Below are 20,695 nucleotides of genomic sequence, written 5' to 3'. Positions count from 1 at the left end.
TAACCCCTTCAATCTCATGACGTACTATGAACCCAGTGAAATGCAAGCTGAAGTTAACCTGCATCCTTTTGGGGAACAAGGAGGAAGCTGAGGGATGTTTGTGTAACTGGAGAACCTACCATCATCGTTTTAGGGAACAGGGATGAAGCTGAGGGATGCTTGTGTGTAACTGGGAAGCCTACCATCCTACTTTGGGGGAACAGGGAAGCGTTCAGTCCATCTATATCCAGACATCATAATCCTGTAAGGGGTTGTCGTTTGTCTAAGTTACAGGGAGGGGCATTAACCCTCCACCAACCCACTTGCTGACATGTAGGGAACATGGGTTTGTTATATGGTTAACACCCAGCATTGTAAATGCTTTCCTGGTTGACAGGAAACCATTTGGCTTGTCACTCAATGTAAGGCTGCATGAAAAGGAAAGAAGAGTAATAAAAAGTGACAAGAAAGATGGGAGAAACAGGAAGAGGGTAAACACAGAATTACATTCGTCATCCAATCCTACGTTGCCCCATGAGGAGCGTAGGAGCCCAAGGCTAGGCAAGTTGGTCCTGACATTTAAGATGAGTGACCAGCCTCACTCATCCCTGAGTGGCATTACATGAGCAATAAACCCCAACGACCCCTAGGATATAAACCTTCACTGGCTCAATCCGATTGGCGCCAAAATTTGGTTATATGATTACCACCCAGCATAGTAAATGGTTTCCTAGTGTGCAGGAAACCATTTGGCTTGTCACTCAGTGTAGTCACCCACAGGCAGAAGGAAGAGGAACGAATGAAGGAAAGACAGAAGAGGAAGTGTAAAGTCACCCATAGGAAGAAGGACGAGGAAAGAATGAAAGAAAGACAGAAGAGGATGGAAGGAAAGAAGGATGGAGGAGAGAAAAGGGCAGACACCCAAGAGCAGCACTACATTGAGTGAGTGAATGATGAGTGCCCCAACCTACCACGGAAGAAGTTGGCAGCACTACATCAAGTGAGTGGACGACGGCTGCCACCAACTACCACCTATTGAGTTGCCTCGTTTATACTGATGCAACCTCAAGAAAGCATCCCTCTCTGGCAACATCTGTGCAAATCAGTCAGGATACTAAAGAGTACTTAACCCCTTTAATTCAGTGACAGGATGTTGGAGGGGGATGCTTCCATGTGGTGGCACCAACGTAACTGAGTGGCTCCACTACCTGGTTATACAAATGTCCCTCACTTTCCTGTCTCCCAAAAGGAGGATAGTGGACTGTAGGACAACTTCAGTCACCACTCCACTGAGTCCACATTTAAGATGAACCTGGGTCTAAAGCTACTACCACCACTACTAGTTCATTATTATTATTATTATTTTTGCTCCTAGAACATACTTCTCAACTGAGGAAGTAGGTCCTTTCTACCTTCTGCACTTCAAAGCCTCTCTGAAACTGAGAAGACCCATCTGGATATAGCCTGAATAAACTAAAAACTGCATCCAAGGGGTGAAGGGGTTAAAACGTGGAAGTTATGTTAAATCTTTCTCTTTTACATCTGGAATTCTTTTGTCAGTGCAGCCCTCCTCAAGATGCAGTGTCAGGCAATGACAGAAACTAATACTGAGTTATTTTTTACATCTGGGATTCTTTCATCACTGCAACCCTCAATAACACGTAGTGTCAGGCAACAGATAGAAACTAATATTGACAGTTATTATTCAGAAAACTCCTTAGACACAGCTGAACAGTACCATGTAGTACATGTAATTTCATTTACTTGTCTGTTCACACAAATTTCAGTGTTAACTTTGAACATGTTTACCCTCCCTCAATACATCAAGTATGTGCAAGAGTACAGGGCACAAAAGTTGAGAAAGTTATATTAAAAAAAAAAAATGCTCTAGATGGCTGAGAACTGAAAAGACTGAACTAAATTACTGCATAAAATCTCCGGGGGGATGAAGTTGTGTGTCATTACTTGATTCAATAATCTGAATCTAAACAAGAGCACCATGAGGAGCATCTGAACTGAATAAAATCGTCTGGTGACAGTAAAATGGGTAAATTATCACGATTATTTTTTTTTCAAACCTGTTTTGGGAGTCTCCTAATTATGCCTGGAACAAAGCTACTATGGCTGATTAATCAATCACATGATCTAACTGCCACAGAATAGTGAATCAAGAGCACACACTTTCAACCAAGGGGTTGATCACTGTATTCCATCCAAGGGCCACTGGTCGATATCAGGAAGGGCATCCAGTCACAATGTGGTACCCACACCAACAAATTCTCAAGAGTAAGGCAATCTCAGAGGGCAGAGTAGCAAGAACATCATTGTACTGAAAAGTGTTCAAGATTGTTACTAGCCACTGTCATGATGGATATCTGATTAACTGAACAGAAAATTTAGAAGGTAGTTCATCATACTGAAGAGGTTGAGTCAAATTAGGGGATGTTTTGCCAGTTCCCTTGCAAAACTGACAGATTCAATTTTGTAGTGGATCCTTACCACTCCAGTTTCAGGCTGGAATTGTTTTTGGTAATATAACTGGTTGCTGGTTACAGAGAGATAAAAAAATCTCTGAATGACAGTCACAAATGGCAGACCTGCATTTGAGCAGGTGAGATACAAACTGGCAGCTGAATGCCTTGGTGACATCATCCACAGAGAGCAATCAGGGTGGCTTGAACATAGTGAAAATTAAAAAATTGAATAATGTGTTAATTTGGAGTATTTAGCACCAACACAAGATGCAAGGAGACCTAGGATGAGGTCTTACAAAATGACCTCAAAGTTATGGGGCTGCACAGCAATACTGCAAGATACTGTGCAGCATGTAGAACCATCATGTAGGTAAACAAGGCTGACATACAAGCTATACAGTAAAAAATAAAAATACATGAAGCCCATTTCACTTGGCATTGCTGATTGTTTCATATCTATGCATTCCTACCCCTATTTTTGGATCCTGTCTACCCTAGTCATTCAAGTTTTGAGCTGTAATACATTATCTTTTGTTAACACACCTATTTGAACTATTATTATCTATTAGTATTTTTATGCAATAATTATTTGAAATTGTCTTGCTACCTGCTACCACTGGTAGATTTCTCACAGTGACAACAACTGACATGTCAACTTACCATGGCAAATACACCTCCTAATCTTATCCCTGTACTTAACTTTACCCTAATTCCCTTCCAACAAAACCACTGAACATACATAACTATCCTTGTAGGGAGACTGACACTAATCCAGCTAATGTCACTTTCCCAGCTAAAAAACTTCCTCACATCATACTGAAAACCATTACAATACATCCACTCTAAATCAGTGGAAACACTTATTTCACCTATTCTTGTTAAAGCTACATCTTAATGGTATCAGAAACTTGGCAGATTATCTCAACATACCATACACCAATGACATCATTGCTTATACTGTACATATAACCAAAGCATCCATGCAAGAACGCCAGACTGTTACTGATGAATGGATGACTCAGACTGGTATTTATTTTATGAGGGGTACCTTCACTCTTTCAGTCTGATATTATGTTAATAATGTTCCTGTCTCCAGATATTTTCTTTAAGCTTTGGAAAGCTTTCACACAGAACAGGATAATGAACATTGTCTAGCTGTCCAGTTCAAAAACTCTCCTAAGCTGAATAAAACTGAAGATGGCAAAAATAAAATTAACATCAGAAAAAATCTAAACCTGCATACCATTGCCAAAGCTCTCAAGTTATGTGGAATGAGCTGAAGGAAAAATAATTTGGAGTCTCCTAAAAGGATACATTTATTGAGGAACATAAATACGTCTGTGTATTACATTATAACTGTGGTGTATGTGCCTATTATAGAAATGCCAGGTATATCACCTACAACACGAATGCTGAAGCCTTAAGGTACCAAGTGTACAAAAGCTAGGGTACAAACATGGTATCATACACTTTGAAGGGTCTAGCAAGATTTCTAGGGCCAACATCAGCAATTAGAGCATAAATTCTTACAATTTGGACTAAGCACAAGGCTACAAACTTCATTGTATGTATGACTTATTTCTATTTAGCACTTCTTATAAAACTGGTGTTTTGGTATCACAGCACAATTATCGACCGAAAATACTGTGCAAATTCCTCTGATACAAAACTGTTGGTTACTAAGAAATTACCAAGTGTATTCTGCTCTCAGCACTCAAGCTTTCTGTGTAAGTCCTTGTGCCTTACTGTAATTTTGATTGTGCGGCACCCTGGTCCCTAGTGACTACTGGGGGCGGTTTTAATCCCATAAATCTGTAGACATATTTCTCACGTCATTCTTACTACCTCCAGAAGATTCTGTTCATGGGAAATCTCTCTCATACTGAAGGGGTCAATGAGTCTGACCCCTCCAGTATGAAAATCTCTCTAGTACTGAGTAAAATCATCTACAGGTAGCAAGAACAAATCCCCAAAACACGTCATCAGACTCGAGGGATTAAAGCAGATCATGGTTGCAATACCTGGTCAACTGTCAATCCAATCTCTGCTATAAATGGGAAAGACTGAGCAGTTCCCATTACAAATCTTGCAACCAATCACCTGCCTAAAAACACGCCACTGTGATGCCGTGAAGCTTCTTTGGATCTGTCCAATTTGGGGGTTTTGCCAAGCCAGGGCTATCTCGAGCTCTTGTCAAGGATAACCACTTTACTAAGAAAAGATCACTATGCTAACAGAGAATCCTAAGTCCTAAAGATCCTCAATTCCTTTTGCATAATGTACAAACTGGAATGGATAACTAAAATTGCAGCCAGGCAGTGCTTACGGACAAGAACTCCAGACAGAGGCCCGGCTTGGGTATATGAGCGTTCCTATCACAAAAAGCGGTGGGAATTTTCCCTCTGGTATCAAAGAACCTATAAAATGAGTATTCCTTATTACAAAATAATTTCCATGTGTAAAAACTATCATAATGTTCTAGATGCCTTATTAAAAGCTAGTAATGTACAAACTAATAGTACAAAAGTGATAAAATATTAAAATAAAATTACTTGTCATGGTAGTAAGTGGCAAACTCATGTTCCATGAATAATACTGCTCTTAAACTCAATATTTAAAACTCATATGGAATCAACCTACAAGCTATGTAAGCCACACAGATAATATGACTCAACCAGTTCAAACCTTCGATTTCTCAATTCTGAATACAAATCTTGTAACCATCAATGCCAGTGAACAGGTGGGCTACAGTACACAGACCAAAAAATTTCTACAAACTGGTATAAATTCAAACTGCAGGGTAAGACAAACCTGTGATACCAATACGAAAAATATCACAGTCCATCCAAAAGGGTGAAGCAGTCCACTCCATATTACCTTACCGTTTGAACTCTGCCAAGAAGAATGAAGGTAAGAACGAGCTTATTTCTGATAGTGGCCACTGAAATGTTAAGGACTAAGTCGGCACAGGGAGGTGCTTGTGTTCCACGCTAACAAGAAGATCTATACAAAGTGTCAAGCAAAAAAAGCCTTTCAAACAACATTTATCACATATATTACAAATAGATTTGGTTCTCGACTGTCTTCAACAACTCTTGGAATAGTTTTTTTTTTATACTTATTTTACTTTTTCTCCTCCTCTTTCTCCTTTTCTTCTGCCTTCTTGTTGTCATCCTTCTCACCCTCTTTCTCATCCTTTTGTGCCTTTTCCTTTTCGGTATCATCCTTATCCTTCTCATCCTTCTTCTCCTCTTCCTTGGTCTTTTCTTCCTTCTTTTCATCCTTCTCCTCAGCCTTTTCCTCTGGGGGTGGCTTGGGTAGATGGGAGTTCATGTCCAAAGTGTTGCACATCTCCTCCCAATCGGGGAAGGCGCGATCTTTGACTCGGTTGCAGAACTCCACAAGGTTACCGCAGTGTTCGGTCATCCAGTCACGCAGGGAGTAGCTCACTTCCTTGTCCATGAACGCAACTTGTGCAAGGTTAGCAAAGGCAACCACATCAAGCTGAAAAGGCAAAAAAAAAAAAAAAAAATCAGTTTGCATCACCACCCTCCTCCTCCTCATCACCACCACCACCACCCTCCTCCTCCTCCTCATCACCACCACCACCACCATCCTCCTCCTCCTCATCAAGACACTTTCCCCAGCCATGGGCAGTGCACAACAGGATTCAGCAACATGGAGTGAGAACATACGACCTGTACCATGCTAGTGACGTAGATCTACATCCCCCTCTATAATGTCAGTGACATATCTACATCCTGCTGCACTGAGAAGTCATTGCATGCATCCAGAGTAAAATGGAAGGTACTAACATACGTCACTAACTTCAGACATTTCTCTGCTACGTTTACAACACTGATTATGAAGGTGTGTGACAGTCATCACAGGCTCAGCCACTCTGCTCTCTCAGTATCCTTGAAGGTTTCAGAGGTCGACTGGCACACCACAATAAAGGTGCTGGTTTTATATTTTCTTCACATCCCTAAACTTAGTCACTGCACTTTATGAAGTGCCATTGGTTTCACAAAAATATTTTGAAGTCATTAGAGTCGCTATATCAAATTCTGATTCCTGACATTTGTAAGAATCATAACAGCTACATACATGGTACAGTTACAGTTCAGCACTTGAGAAAGCAACAATTAAAAAAAAAAATAATAATAATAATTATAATAAATTTGGTTTTACGCCAGGTATCCCCGAAGGGCTAAGGCGTTGCCCCTGGGTAGAGGACTTTTGGACTGCAGCGTGTAGCATTTTATGACCGGATGCCCTTCCTGATGTCTACCAATGACCCTTGGGTGGATTCGATCCTCCGACCCTTCGGTCAGAGTGGAGCCCTCTAACCCACTGAGCCACATGTATAAAATTCAGATTCAGGACTACATTTCGTATCATTTCACTGAGCCACTGGGCATAGAACAGAATTAGCGATATGAACCATTCAAGCAGCGGATAAAAGCAGTAAATCACTCGTCACTTAACTGATCAACATAATATAGTATTTTATCAATAATAATTTGGATAGCCTAATGAAGCAACAGAAAAGCAAGAATATTGGAACAACCATTTTGCTGATCAGAAACCTCTCATGTCTAGAAATTTACTTCTAAACACAATCATAGTTGCACTTTACATGCACAAGTATACATATTAACCTAATTTCCCTTCCTCACATGGAGAGGAGAGATTCAGAGCAAGACTTTCATCTGTGTGGTGGAAGGAGGGGACATTAATCAGGGGAAATGAAGCCATAGATACAATCTCCCTCCTTCCTCCCCGAAATCTACCACCCTCTCACCCCTCTTGTCAGAAACGTGAGACTGCTTGGAGCCCCAGTGTTACATGGTGAAAATGACATACATTTTGGGAAAAACTGAACATTGCACCTCTGCAACAGCAAAACAGCTTTGTTATCTGCATGAAAGCTGGAGCAAAAGTTTTCCGACTGGATTGCAAAAATCCTTTAACCCATGGACTGCGACATCTCATGCGTGGGTGTTTCGTGAAGCCGAGCTAACTCTTATTAGCAAGATTTTCAACAACCCACCAGAAAGATCCTAGAAGGATCAGTGAGAGACAAAATTTATGGGGTAACTGGTAGCTCTCATGCCCACCCTCAATCTTGAGACCAGTTGCCAAGTTACATCACCAACAGCGACCTACGAGTACTCACTTCGTAGCACATTTTCCACAATATTACCACCCCAGGAAAGGCAGTCATGAGTCAAAACTGTTTGGAATAACTTAAAATCAAATTTAAGGTCAATAGGAGGTAATGGAGCAGAAGTATGGTGGTAATCAATGGGTGTAAAAGTGGCGCCCTACGCTCGTACTGCAACATGCAGAGTGAGCTGGCAACCCACCTGGCGAAAGGGGAGACTGGCAAATGCCTGTTTACAGCCTGTCTTGTCTGCCCCAATAAGCATCTCTCTCTCTCTCTCAAAGAATAGTTTGAATGTTCCTGCCAGAAATGGAGTTTGAGGATTTTTCCAAAACTATACCAATTTCAATAAAAAAAATTCTGTGGGTACCTGCGCAATGCAATTTCCTAGCCACTTATAAACATTTCACAGAAATCTGTAAAAGTGACCGAAATTGCCATTTTGCCACGCCAGGGGGGGATGTCTGAACGACCACTTGCTGCAGCCCAAGGGTTAAGACACCCTATAAGTAACACTACAATTTCTGCTTCTTAGCTTTCTCCTTTATCCCAGATACAAGCTGGCATACCACACCTACCATATCATCATCATCATCCGGACCTCCTTCCCCACTCTACGGCAGGGTGAGGAGTAGCAATGCCCAGACAGCCAAAGTTTGCCCAATTCAATGGGCCACGCTTCCATTTGCTCATCGTTCAAGCCCTCAAAATCCTGGCTCCATCAGACAGGCCACAAAAATTTCACCATGTTCTGTAGCTTCACATATACCTAACTGATAGAGCCAATTCAAACAATGCCACGGGGGTGCCAAATCCCCAGTGTGCACTTCTCTGCACAAAATTCATCCAGCCTGCTTGATCACTTGTCTGTCCCTTAGCCTAACCAACTTCACACCCCTCTTCATTACACACTCATCCACCATATCCCTCCACCTTCTTCTTGGCCTACCTCGCCTCCTTCGTCCTTCAAATTCGCTCAGGTATACCTTTTTCACCACTCTATTTTTATCCATTCTCTCCACATGACCACACCATCTCAGTACACTCTCTTCAATTCTGGTGTCCACAGACTTCCTCACTCCGCATCTTTCACAAAGAACATTTTTCCGTATTCTATCCAGTCTCTACTCCATATACATTCCTCAGCAGTCTCATCTCCACTTTTCCTATTCTTGACTTTTCATTTTCATGCCACACCATATTCTCACATCCGTATATTAAAGCTGACACCAACACTCCTTCATAACCTACCGTAACACACTGGACTATTTGTACACGGTTTATGACTCCGGTACTTTGAAAGTTTGATTTAAAAATTATTTTTATTTTTGCATTAATCTGGAAAAAAAAAATCATCTGTATATCATTTATTACTTAGGCTAGGTTACAACACTTGTTGCATTAATCTGCTCCAAAAAACACTTATCCTGGCATTTAACCCCAAGTTTATCCATGTGGTCAAGGAAAAAAATGTTTCAGTTTGTATTTCCCCAACTCTCTTGATTTCCTGGCACACTAAAACTCCCTCACATTCTTTCTTAAATTCCATGCAATCCTTATTGGCCAACCAAGAGTGTATCTTGTGCAGAGGGGGACTAATCTATACTGCAAGCAATAAACATCAAACACTCCTTGTATTTAATCCCTTATAAGCATCGCCCACCTAGAGAAAATTTACCCATTACATCATCAGGTGCCCATTTGTTGACATTATGGTCACAGCCCAACAACAAAAGTTCTACCCTTCCATTATAATCATCATCATCTCTTGACAGCTACACCATATGTGCCTAACACACACTATTATCCCTCCCAATCCACCCTGCCATGTGCCTTATCCTTACGATGCACTGCTCCCTCCTGGGAGCCCCACTGACAAGATATGGCCATTACAAAACCACCAAGCTACTTTGTCCTTACACACCTCTCTCAAACACTTCTATTCCCTTCCCAGCTCAGTCTATTCTGTAATGACAAATGGAGTACTGTACTGTACACAAAAATACTTACACTGGTAGGAGCATCACCAAAGAAGAAGTTCTTATCACCTAGGAGGTCAGAGAGGACCATCAGGTCATTGTGTCCAAACTCCTCAATTTCCTCGGGTTTGTGCACTCCGATGCCATGGGCGCGAACCTTCTTGGCAGCCTGGAATAAAAAGTCTATAGTCAAGAGAACAGCCGCATACAATTATTCTGTAAATTCAACAAGGTAACCTATTATCAGCTGAAAACTGTTACAATATTTTCAGGACTTACTACTACTGTACATGTGAAGTACTCAACTGTTGCAAAGTTATTCAACACTCACAACACCTAAATTTATTTCATTTGGTAAATGGATGAACAGAAAAACACTGATAACACATAAAAAAATAAGCTTTGGGAGTTCAACAGGACAAACTAGGACAGAGGAAGCAACACAGGTGGGGTAAAGGTAAGCAAAGCAGGCCTGGTGGTAGACTCACAAACTTGAAATCATCTTATTGTAGCTGATTTGTTTTGCAGGAAAGATGAAGCTTCACAGCCAGATCATAATAACCTACTAATTTAAAACCAACTTGCTCTCAACTGGCCACAAGCAAGCTTTCAGCCAAAAGAAATTGGAAAATATCAACAATGACAATTTTTGCAGTTATCAGCACAAACTGCATTTAAAATATATATATATATATATATATATATATATATATATATATATATATATATATATATATATATATATACTGTACAAAAACAGCTTCAACAGAATATCCAGTAATTGCTGAGCAACATTATGCTTTGATTTTGCTGTAAATAAGGAAAACAAGCAGTTTCACAGACACTGAAAAACATTGGCAGTCTCTGATTATGTATTTTCCTTACAGTTAAATCAAAGCATAACATTACTTAACTACAGTACTTGATACCTCTAAGGTCAAAGTTATTTTTATGTGATACTTCTATTTTAAAGGTGATTTGTGCTACTACTGTCAAATTTACCAATGCCAATGTTTCTACTTTCCCTGTGGCCCCAGACTCACAAGTGGCTGATTCCCTGTCACGTAAGATTTGTTTCTGCAAGGACGAGGAAATGAAAGAGCAGATTTTCCCCATGTCTAATGTTCTTCCTGCAAAAACACTGAGCTACAAGAGTGAGATGTTAACCTTATCCATCCAATGATGTGCTTTCTTTTTTATTCTTGTTATTTTCAAATTTTATTCACCTTAGGGCAGACTTTTTGAAGCAGTGGGTTAATGATTAAGTTCACTTTCACTGCAGCTCTCCTAAGACCACATCATCCATACCAAATGCTTGCTGGTGCAGGTGGTTGTGGGTGGGAGTTCTGCATAACTGTAACCAATAAAAGTTCTTCCCTGCACCTGCCCGAGTCCAGTGCGGCCATTTACATAGGTTACAGCAATGCAAACCTCTCACTCACACCCACTCACCAGCAAGCTTTTGATGAGACACGGCCTAAGATGAAAAAAATTGTCTGGTAACAGCAAGGACAAAACAGAATTTACATCACTGAGGTGAAGGGGTTAGGCTGGTTAGTGAATCTCGACACAGGTGGGATAAGTGGCTATGCAGGTGGCGGCACAAGCAGCTTACCCTCCTGAACTTTAACTTGAAGATGAATTCAAGGACCGGTTTGGGCCACTTCTTTTCAGTTATCTGCTGCAAGTCCATCTTGTAGGCACCGAGCATTCCTGCGGGATTCTTGGTGCGCCAGGATTTAACCACCCTACAAGAAAAAGGACACCCATGCAACATGCTGGTATTGTAAAAAGTGAACTGCCAGGTGACAATCTAGCCACTACAACCGTGTCAGTAAAATTGGTCTGAGGGCACCAACAAGCAGCAGTGATTCCTCTGGCTTGTATAGTAAGAAGCAGTGTCGCAGTACTGTACACTATAGTTGGTTTGTTTTCACCTGACCGAACTAGACCACTCCCAAAACTTTAATTCCATGTCTCCATCGCTTGAAATTTAACAAGCTTTTGTTATAAGGTTGGGATGTGTACCCGGTTACTTGTTTAATCGATCCTCCACTCTGAATACAGCCATCAAATGAGCTGAAAGGGGTTAGGGATCTTTGTCAGGTTAGAACAAATGCGCTATAGATGTAACTATGGGCTCGCGCGACGCCTCAGATCCTGCAGGTGTTGTGCCTGTACACCAACACAAGGGAGGGGAGGGTGAGACCATGGACGTGAACCCAGTAGACTGCAAGACACCGACCACTTCAGCCACGCACTCCCAGAGATCTTTTGTTGTGTCTGGGTTGTTATTTGTCTGTTGTGAAAGTAATGTGCATAAGTGTGTGTGTGTGTTTTAAGGTGTGAGGGGCTGAATTATAGTGAAGGTAAAGTGGAAAGTTTGTGACTTGTATTGTGTGTGCTAAAGTGGACAGGGTGATGGGCACATCGTAGTCTGGCTAGGTGCACTCGTGAATCTCTGGGATGGGCAACATTATAGCAGCAGCAGCAGCAACAACAGGAACAACAGCAGCAAGAAGAGGTGGAGAAGCAAATCAAATCAACTGTTTGCTAATGTTAGTGCTAGGCTACAGGAGTTAGGTTACCATCTAGATAAAGACAAACCCAATTCCCTTGGCTTTCCAACGAGCACATGGGGGAATTACAGCGTTTAAAATAATAAGGTGATGAATCAGTGATGGGTGGGGGGTGGGGGGTGAAAGCGCTGACCTGACGATATCGCAGTTTGAAGGCAAAGTTGAGAACTGCATTGGGAATTCTGGTGTTGAGGGCCTGTTGGAGATTGAGCTTGGCTGCCCTAACCCATTCACCGGGGCAACGGCAGCGCCACCACTTCACCACCCTTCATGGAGACACCCGACACCACCGAAGTTATTACAAGTGCAGGGTTAGTAGTTATTCACTCAAGTCTAATCAACATGCAGTCACTTAACCCCTTGAATCCACTGACATTCAAGACACTTATTATTGCTGCCTCCACACAATTTTATTCAACATATGATCCTCAGGTAGGAGTTGATGAAGGCCATACTGCATCTAATTCCTCCAATTACGTCCAAGTTGAATAAAACCTTCTGGCAGCAGCAAGAATAAACTACAAAATCAATGACATCCTAGGTCTGAAGGGGTTAAATGCATACCTTGTGCAGCCCCAGAGGTGGTGGTAGTTAGCAAAGCATTTTTTACATACCAAAATGGTGTTAATACTGAAGCTACATGTGAAGACCACGCCTGATGTATAGAAATATGAGTTATGTTAGTAAGAAAGGGGGATTCAAAAGCCACAGCAGCAGCAGTCCATTCCACCACGCCAACAACACCCACCGCTCTCAGTCTGCGCCTAAAGAGGAAGTCAAGGATGACTGTGGGCAGGGCTAGCCGGCTTGTCTGCCTCAGATCCAGCTTAAACCCTTGTATGACACTATCTGGGTTGTTGTTGAAGAAAGCCTTCAGTACCCTGCAATAAGGGGGAAAACACACACATCAAGTTACACCAGTGCCACCTGAAAATCACACACAGAGGGAGTATTAATGCAACAGGTAAGTTAAAATTTCTACATACAGTAATCTGAATAACCACACGTGAACTCTGACCTGAAGAACATACATGTGTTATTATTTAGTTTATCTACATAAAGTAATCCAAGTGCATGTGAACATGGAACTAAACAGTCTCCTTATGTCATCAGGATTTCTATATCTTCTTAGGATTTCTACATACAGTACAGTAATCCAAATAACTGCATGTGAACTTGAAACTGAGGAACCTACATGTGTTCTTGAGGAACCTACATGTGTTATTAGTTAGGATTTCTATATAAATTAATCTGCATAACTGTATGTGAACTTTGAACTGAAGAACCTATGTGTTGTTTGAATATCTACAGGGAAATCAATCTGAATATTAGCTTGTACTCTTACAACTAAAATAACTGAATGAGATTCATTTTTATCCCCTAATTGTGTTATCTGTTAACTGCTAGCACATTAAACCCATCAAATTTAAGTGCTGGCGATAATCCACCAGCAACCATGCAAAGAGGGGAATAATGGTCCATACCCTTAAAAAAAGTTAGGACTTTAATCCGAATATTTATGAGAACCACCAACATTTTTAACTTAATTTCTACCCTGTTCACCCAACGAAGCTAAAAATGGTATACCGTCTTCCCATACATATCCTGAAAATCATGCACACAGGGGAGTATTGGTACACCCTTTCATAACAGTTACGATTTCTAACGTTCACTCATTATTTGCATGTAAATTTGTAAATGAGATGAGCTTAAGTTTTTACCCCATGCGTGTGTTACTGGTCAAGAGTTACGTTACATTAATCTGAATATCTGCTTTTGAATTTGCAAGCGAAGATGTGACCTTCTGTTTTTACCCCTTGCAAGTTTTGCTTATCTGCTATAACATCACACCAATAAAATAAAACTGATAACACTTCGGCAATAAACTTCCAGGAAATCATGCGGAGGGGAATAATTACAGGTAGTGCATTTTCATTACAGTAAGGGAGGCTCCATCTAGCAACGTGAATAGGCCTATCTGATTATCTGCACGTCAAATGAGAATTCTTATCCAATTAGTGTAACAGGTATTTGCTAATGTAAGATAATCAAGGCTAAATTAACGTCTGGTCATAAACTACCAGAAAACCACGCACAGAGGTATCATTATTGCACCTGCTAATCTGCTGCTGGGCATCGAACCAATAAAACTGATATGACCTAACTTCTGGCCATAACTGAAATTTATTTGTTTTCGCGTGTGGGAGTGAGGGTGGAGGGACGCAGAGAGCAGCCAGACGCTCTCCAGACGGATCAATAGGCACTCCCCTCCCCTCTCCTCATTGTCCCCCACCTCTCTCCCCTCATGCCCCTACCTCCCTCCACTCCCATGATACATCTCCCCTCCTCCCCCCCCCTCCCCTTACACCACGCCCGCGCCACCCTCACACCATCTTCCTTCCCCTCTTCTTTAAAACTTCCAAAATTTATTCTCAACCCTTAAACAGCTGGAGGTAATGAACATTTTTTTTTTTAACTCTTGATGGACGATTTTTATTCAAAATTTGGTGATTGGTGTGGCAGATGGTTGTATCGGGGTTGCCAGGTGGTTCGTGGGCTACAGGTGGGTCTCAGCAACAGGCAAACACCATTCTCTTCAGACCATTCACCTTAGGACCACAGACAAACAACAAACCATGAATCCTCCATCACAGCTTACGCCCTTATGCTTAAACTTTGAATCACTATGGTGGGAGGCAAGTCGATATTTATTTTACGCGCGAGCGCGTGTGTAATTTCAAATTAATATATATCAGCTGCATCAAACATTACAGTGCATTTTGCAATGATCGACAAGTTACTGTATGTTCCATATTCGTGATTAAAGTTTCAAGTGGCCCAAAGGCTCATCCATCGTAAGACCTGTTTACCAGGAATGGAAGGGAGGGTGTGCATATTATTTCTTTGCGTTGCTCTTCAAATAAATACGTAGGTTCAAGAGGAAGAGGAGTTATCTTGGACTCAGCCTTTGTTTGCAACAGCATACTTATTGCTATCTACTGATTCTACTCTTATAATTCCATGCGATCTACATTTGGTAATTTACCACTATTAATCAACCTTAATTGATAAATCCAAGATAACTAATACCCCATTACCATAATTAATTCTGGTATGAGTATTAGATTGCAGACTCCTTCCTTGCACCCACGGTTGTTTACGTTCAAGGCTACCTACGCAACCAGCAATTCCACCCATCCTCTCTATAACACAGACGCAGCTGCTCGTAGTCGGGTAGTTGTATTCCAGCGCAACCCGATTCAGTGGTAGCGAAGCAGCCATTATAGCGAGGTTATCCATTTTCTACTGGGAAACTTCAGCGCTCAGTGGCAACCCGCGGCCAGCTGTTCCCTTGCCACTCGCGGGAAACACGAATAATTCCATCTTTCACTCAAACCGCACCTAATATAGCTCAACTTGCTACATATCCTGCTGGCAATAAAAAATATGAATTAAATCTCCAAGCACAACGGTAAGAAGTGACTATTAGAATGAGGCTCGCGTAAAAATCTATATCCACGACCACCAGTTGGCAAGAAGGATGGAACTGGAGGGGCCAAACAGTAGGACGTTTCATACGACGCGGCTGTTTCCCAGCCTGCCTGTGTGTATGTATGCTGCTTATGTTTCTTGCACAACAAATAAACCTTTCTTTCGCACTGCTCAGACTTTTTTATTACTGCTACAATGTTAATGATTTTTTTTTTTTTTTTTTTTTGCAAGGAACTAAAAAAAGATGGTAACGACTGATCATGTGAAGCCCTCTTACCATCTAATATTTCCAAATTAATTCCGCACGCCATCATCAATTTCTAAACTTAATTTCTATAATATTGTTTAATTGGAAAGCACCTGAATATGAAACCCCGTTTCTATCAAATACTTCAAATTCGAGTACTAAAGTCTCTCATTCATTTTGTATTTTCTTTGAGCTGATCTCTCTCGTTGTCTGATCACAACAAAAACTGAATTAGGGACCTACTTCTAATGATGGTTGCGAAGAATTGTTAGGGGAAAGGTTTGCTATCCTTGTCAGCTACAGTCATGGAACGGAGAGGCAACTCGCCGGAGCTGTCATGTGGAGCGCTGTTACCATATTTCAAATTCTAATAATAAAATTTGGTTCGGTTGAGAGCCCACAGTTCCCCCTTCCCCTCCTCTCGTCTCTCCCTTTCCATCGCCTCCGTCAATTTCTCCTTCCCCACTGTTTCTCTCCGTTCATCCCGCTCTCATTCCCTCCGTCCTTCCCTTTATTGCTCTCCGTCCATTCCTTTCTCCCTCCCCTCCTCTCTGTCCCTCAGTCCCTCTCCCCTCCCCTCGGTCCCTCTCCCCTCCGTCCCTCCATGCCTCTCTGCATGTCAACGACCAGTGACGTATGCGTGTGTAGAACTCTGCAAGGCGTATCCTCGTCCACTGGAGACTATTACCAACTGACTATTTTTGCGATTTTCTAACAATGCACATAGCAATTACAATTTTCTAACAATGCACATACCAATTACTATTTTAGCAGTGCACATTAACATCCTCTTCTTTACTTATGGAAGCCTTAATCAGTAATAACACCCTTTCTAAAATCTTCTAAATTTTGGAAGATTTCATTCAATTAGAAATGATTTTTTGAGCTAGGTGTCTGATACAGCCTCCTAAACTCCATCAAAACTCAGAAATTATTAAAACCTATACATTATTGAATATCTAATAATAATAAAAGTAGTAAAAGACGTCCTGACTCGAAAGGCTTAGCTGTGTCTACCCAACCTCCACGGCTTTCATACCGGTTTCTTCCTGTCAAAGCTTCCGCAGTTTCGTTAATTCAATACATTCCCACTTTCTGGAGGGACACCTTCACGTGGTGGCAGCGTTGTAAGTGTCGGGTCAACTGCCTGGTTATACAAACATCACTGTACTTCCCTAACCCCCCAAATGAGGATGGTGGGCAGCAGAGGGGGAACTTAAGCCTGCAGTCTACCGGGTTCACATTTCTGATGAACCTGAGGCTGCTACTACACCTGCTACTACTACCATCACCACTACGCATCTGTAACATTCCTCGACTGTCCACACAACATCCCCCTGCACCCTGTTTCTATCCAGCTCATACGCAGTTGCTAACTTACGCAACTCGCACGCATTTTTTTACGCAACTTCGGCGCGGGACGCCTTTTTTACGCGGCTCACTCAGGTAAGGATTCTACGCAACTCTCCCGTTATACGCATTTTTTTGTTATACTGTTTTGTACTCATCCTTGCTATACGCTTCCCTGTTTCTTCGCAATTCGTATCTAAAAGCACTGTTTATAGAGGAATACTAATAACTATACTGTTTTTACTTTAACTTGGCCTAAAATTGCCATCTCTCCATCTTGAATGCTGCGTTGTAAAGAGATTGGTACCGTAAACAGGGTGTTAGTCGTTAAGAGTGGTGTGGAAAGGATTTTGAGCCGAGTAGTAGTAGTAGCAGAAGGAGGAGATGGGGAGAAGATGGAGGAGGAGCAACAGCAGTAAATTCATAATACAGACCCATCGTTATTCTTGTATCATTATTCCGCCACTGAGCGACTGAATACAAGACGCAAAAGGACGAATACCTGGGCCAAACCATTTTTTTCTTTTTTTAATGCAAGGAAAAAGGAATCAAAGGCCAGAAGCCCGTAAGATTAATCCATAAAATAAAAAGCCAAATTCAAAATCCGTTCAAATGAAAAAGTATACCATCTTAAAGTAACACGAATTTTCAAACCACCACCAGATCACCCCCAACGAATGAGTCTTCACCGTCACAATTAGCAACCTTAACGAACCAATTACAAAACCAGCAGGGTGGGGTGGGGGAGCAGGGAGTAGGAGTAGAGGGGGAGCAGGGAGTAGGAGTAGAGGGGGAGCAGGGAGTAGGAGTAGAGGGGGAGCAGGGAGTAGGAGTAGAGGGGGAGCAGGGAGTAGGAGTAGAGGGGGAGCAGGGAGTAGGAGTAGAGGGGGAGCAGGGAGTAGGAGTAGAGGGGGGGCAGGGAGTAGGAGTAGAGGGGGGGCAGGGAATAGGAGTAGAGGGGGGGAGCAGGAAATATGAGTGGAGGGAGGGAGGGGGAGACAGGGAGTAGTAGAGGGAGGGTGGGAGCAGGGAATAAGAGTAGAGGGAGGGGGGGAGCAGGGAGTAAGAGTGGAGGGAGGGAGGGACAGGGAGTAGTAGTAGAGGGAGGGGGAGCAGGGAGTAGAAGTGGAGAGAGGGAGGGGCAGGGAGTAGGAATAGAGGGAGGGAGAATGGTGGGATAAGGACAGAGAGGCAGGGTTGATTAACTAGCTCGAGGGATTAAAAGGCAGGATTAAAACCAGCCCCTTCTTAATGCACCGTTCACCCTTGAATTTAAAGCACTGGATTTACGTCACGGAACTGGACTTATGTCACGGTAATGGATTTACGTCACAGTACTGGATTTGCGTCACAGAACTGGATTTGTCACAGAACTGGATTTACGTCAGAACTGAAGATACATCACAGTACTGGATTTGCGTCACGGTACTGGATTTACGTCACAGCACCCCCTCCCCCCTTTCTCGACCCGTCAGTACTTTTACCCAAATTCTACTACAAATAGAACGCTTAAGAGCAGTAATATAGTAGTAATAGTAATAGTAGTAGTAGTGTATATTCAGTATCTACTAATATCTACTGTACACATCTACCGCCTACTTTTCTTGGTAACCTGCAAGACGGACTGACAGAACAAAGAGCGTTCACCTTTCCATCATGACAACCGCACCACCACTATAACCACAACCACCAAACTCACAATCCCACTACCACCAAACTCAACCACAATCCCACTACCACCACACTCGCAACCACAATCCCACTACCACCACACTCGCAACCACAATCCCACTACCACCACACTCGCAACCACAATCCCACTACCACCACACTCGCAACCACAATCCCACTACCACCACACTCGCAACCACAATCCCACTACCACCACACTCGCAACCACAATCCCACTACCACCACACTCGCAACCACAATCCCACTACCACCACACTCGCAACCACAATCCCACTACCACCACACTCGCAACCACAATCCCACTACCACCACACTCGCAACCACAATCCCACTACCACCACACTCGCAACCACAATCCCACTACCACCACACTCGCAACCACAATCCCACTACCACCACACTCGCAACCACAATCCCACTACCACCACACTCGCAACCACAATCCCACTACCACCACACTCCACCACTTTACGGCCACCAATCAGTGCTCTCTCCGTACAATACACCCACACACGAGGCTCATAACACGCTCTATGGCCTTATCCCACACTATAAAGGAAAGCAGAGCAGGCTAAGCAAATTTTGGTGGGGGGAAGCGTGGTTTCTGTGGGTGTGGAGGGGCGCCGTGTGGGAAGGATGGTGTGGAGGGGTGCTGTGGGAAGGATGGTGTGGAGGGGTGCTGTGGGAAGGATGGTGTGGAGGGGTGCTGTGGGAAGGATGGTGTGGAGGGGTGCTGTGGGAAGGATGGTGTGGAGGGGTGCTGTGGGAAGGATGGTGTGGAGGGGTGCTGTGGGAAGGATGGTGTGGAGGGGTGCTGTGGGAAGGATGGTGTGGAGGGGTGCTGTGGGAAGGATGGTGTGGAGGGGTGCTGTGGGAAGGATGGTGTGGAGGGGTGCTGTGGGAAGGATGGTGTGGAGGGGTGCTGTGGGAAGGATGGTGTGGAGGGGTGCTGTGGGAAGGATGATGTGGAGGGGTGCTGTGGGAAGGATGGTGTGGAGGGGCGCTGTGTGGGAAGGATGGTGTGGAGGGGTGCTGTGGGAAGGATGGTGTGGAGGGGTGCTGTGGGATGGAGGAACGCTCTGTGGGTAGGAAGGATGCTGTGTGTGTGGGGAGAAGGGACGCTGTGTGTAGGGAGGAGGAGGGACGCTGTGTGTAGGGAGGAGGAGGGATGCTGTGTGTGGGGAGGAGGAGGGATGCTGTGTGTGGGGAGGAGGAGGGATGTTGTGTGTGGGGGGAGGAGGAGGGATGCTATGTGTGGGGGGAGGAGGAGGGACGCTGTGTGTGAGGGGGAGGAGGGACGCTGTTTTTTTGGAGGGAGAGAAGGAGGGACGTTGTGTGGGGGAGGAGGGACGCTGTGTTTCTGGAGGGAGAGAAGGAGGGACGTTGTGTGGGGGAGGAGGGACGCTGAGTGGGAAGGAAGGACGCTATGTAGGGCAGTGCTTCCTCCAGGCCACCCAATCAACCTACCTACCAATACCTTCCCCACCCAATCAACCTACCCACCAATACCTTCCCCACCCAATCAACCTACCTACAAATACCTTCCCCACCCAACCAACCTACCCACCAATACCTTCCCCACCCAACCAAACTACCCACCAATACCTTTCCCACCCAACCAACCTACCTGCCAATACCCTCCCCACCCACCCAACTAACCTACCTACCAATACCCTCCCCACCCAACCAACTAACCTACCTACCAATACCTTCCTCAACCAACCAAGCTACCTACC

The 20,695-nt window shown here is 43.3% G+C and overlaps 1 protein-coding gene across 3 annotated transcripts in view; it reads right to left on the bottom strand.

Moving 5' to 3' along the window:
- Positions 1-3,756: 3,756 nt before the first annotated feature.
- fax (failed axon connections) overlaps positions 3,757-20,695 on the bottom strand; it is a 72,856-nt gene continuing 55,917 nt past the window's right edge. Inside the window, exons 3-5 of one of the 3 annotated variants that reach the window (XM_080276024.1) lie at positions 12,927-13,059; positions 9,631-9,768; positions 3,757-5,957 (exon numbers count right to left, since the gene is read on the bottom strand). In XM_080276024.1, the coding sequence (XP_080132150.1) occupies positions 5,577-5,957; positions 9,631-9,768; positions 12,927-13,059 (652 nt within the window). In that variant the 3' untranslated portion in view covers positions 3,757-5,576. Of the gene's footprint in view, positions 5,958-9,630; positions 9,769-11,214; positions 11,348-12,311; positions 12,445-12,926; positions 13,060-20,695 lie in introns of all 3 variants that reach the window. The other 2 variants (XM_080276023.1, XM_080276025.1) reach the window with 2 other exon arrangements.

This window comes from Coenobita brevimanus, chromosome 63 (genome assembly GCF_032717465.1).
Source record: "Coenobita brevimanus isolate Jiangsu-jjx chromosome 63, ASM3271746v2, whole genome shotgun sequence".
In the NCBI taxonomy this organism is placed as follows: Eukaryota; Metazoa; Arthropoda; class Malacostraca; order Decapoda; family Coenobitidae; genus Coenobita; species Coenobita brevimanus.
This window is presented reverse-complemented; position numbering and strand designations above follow the sequence as displayed.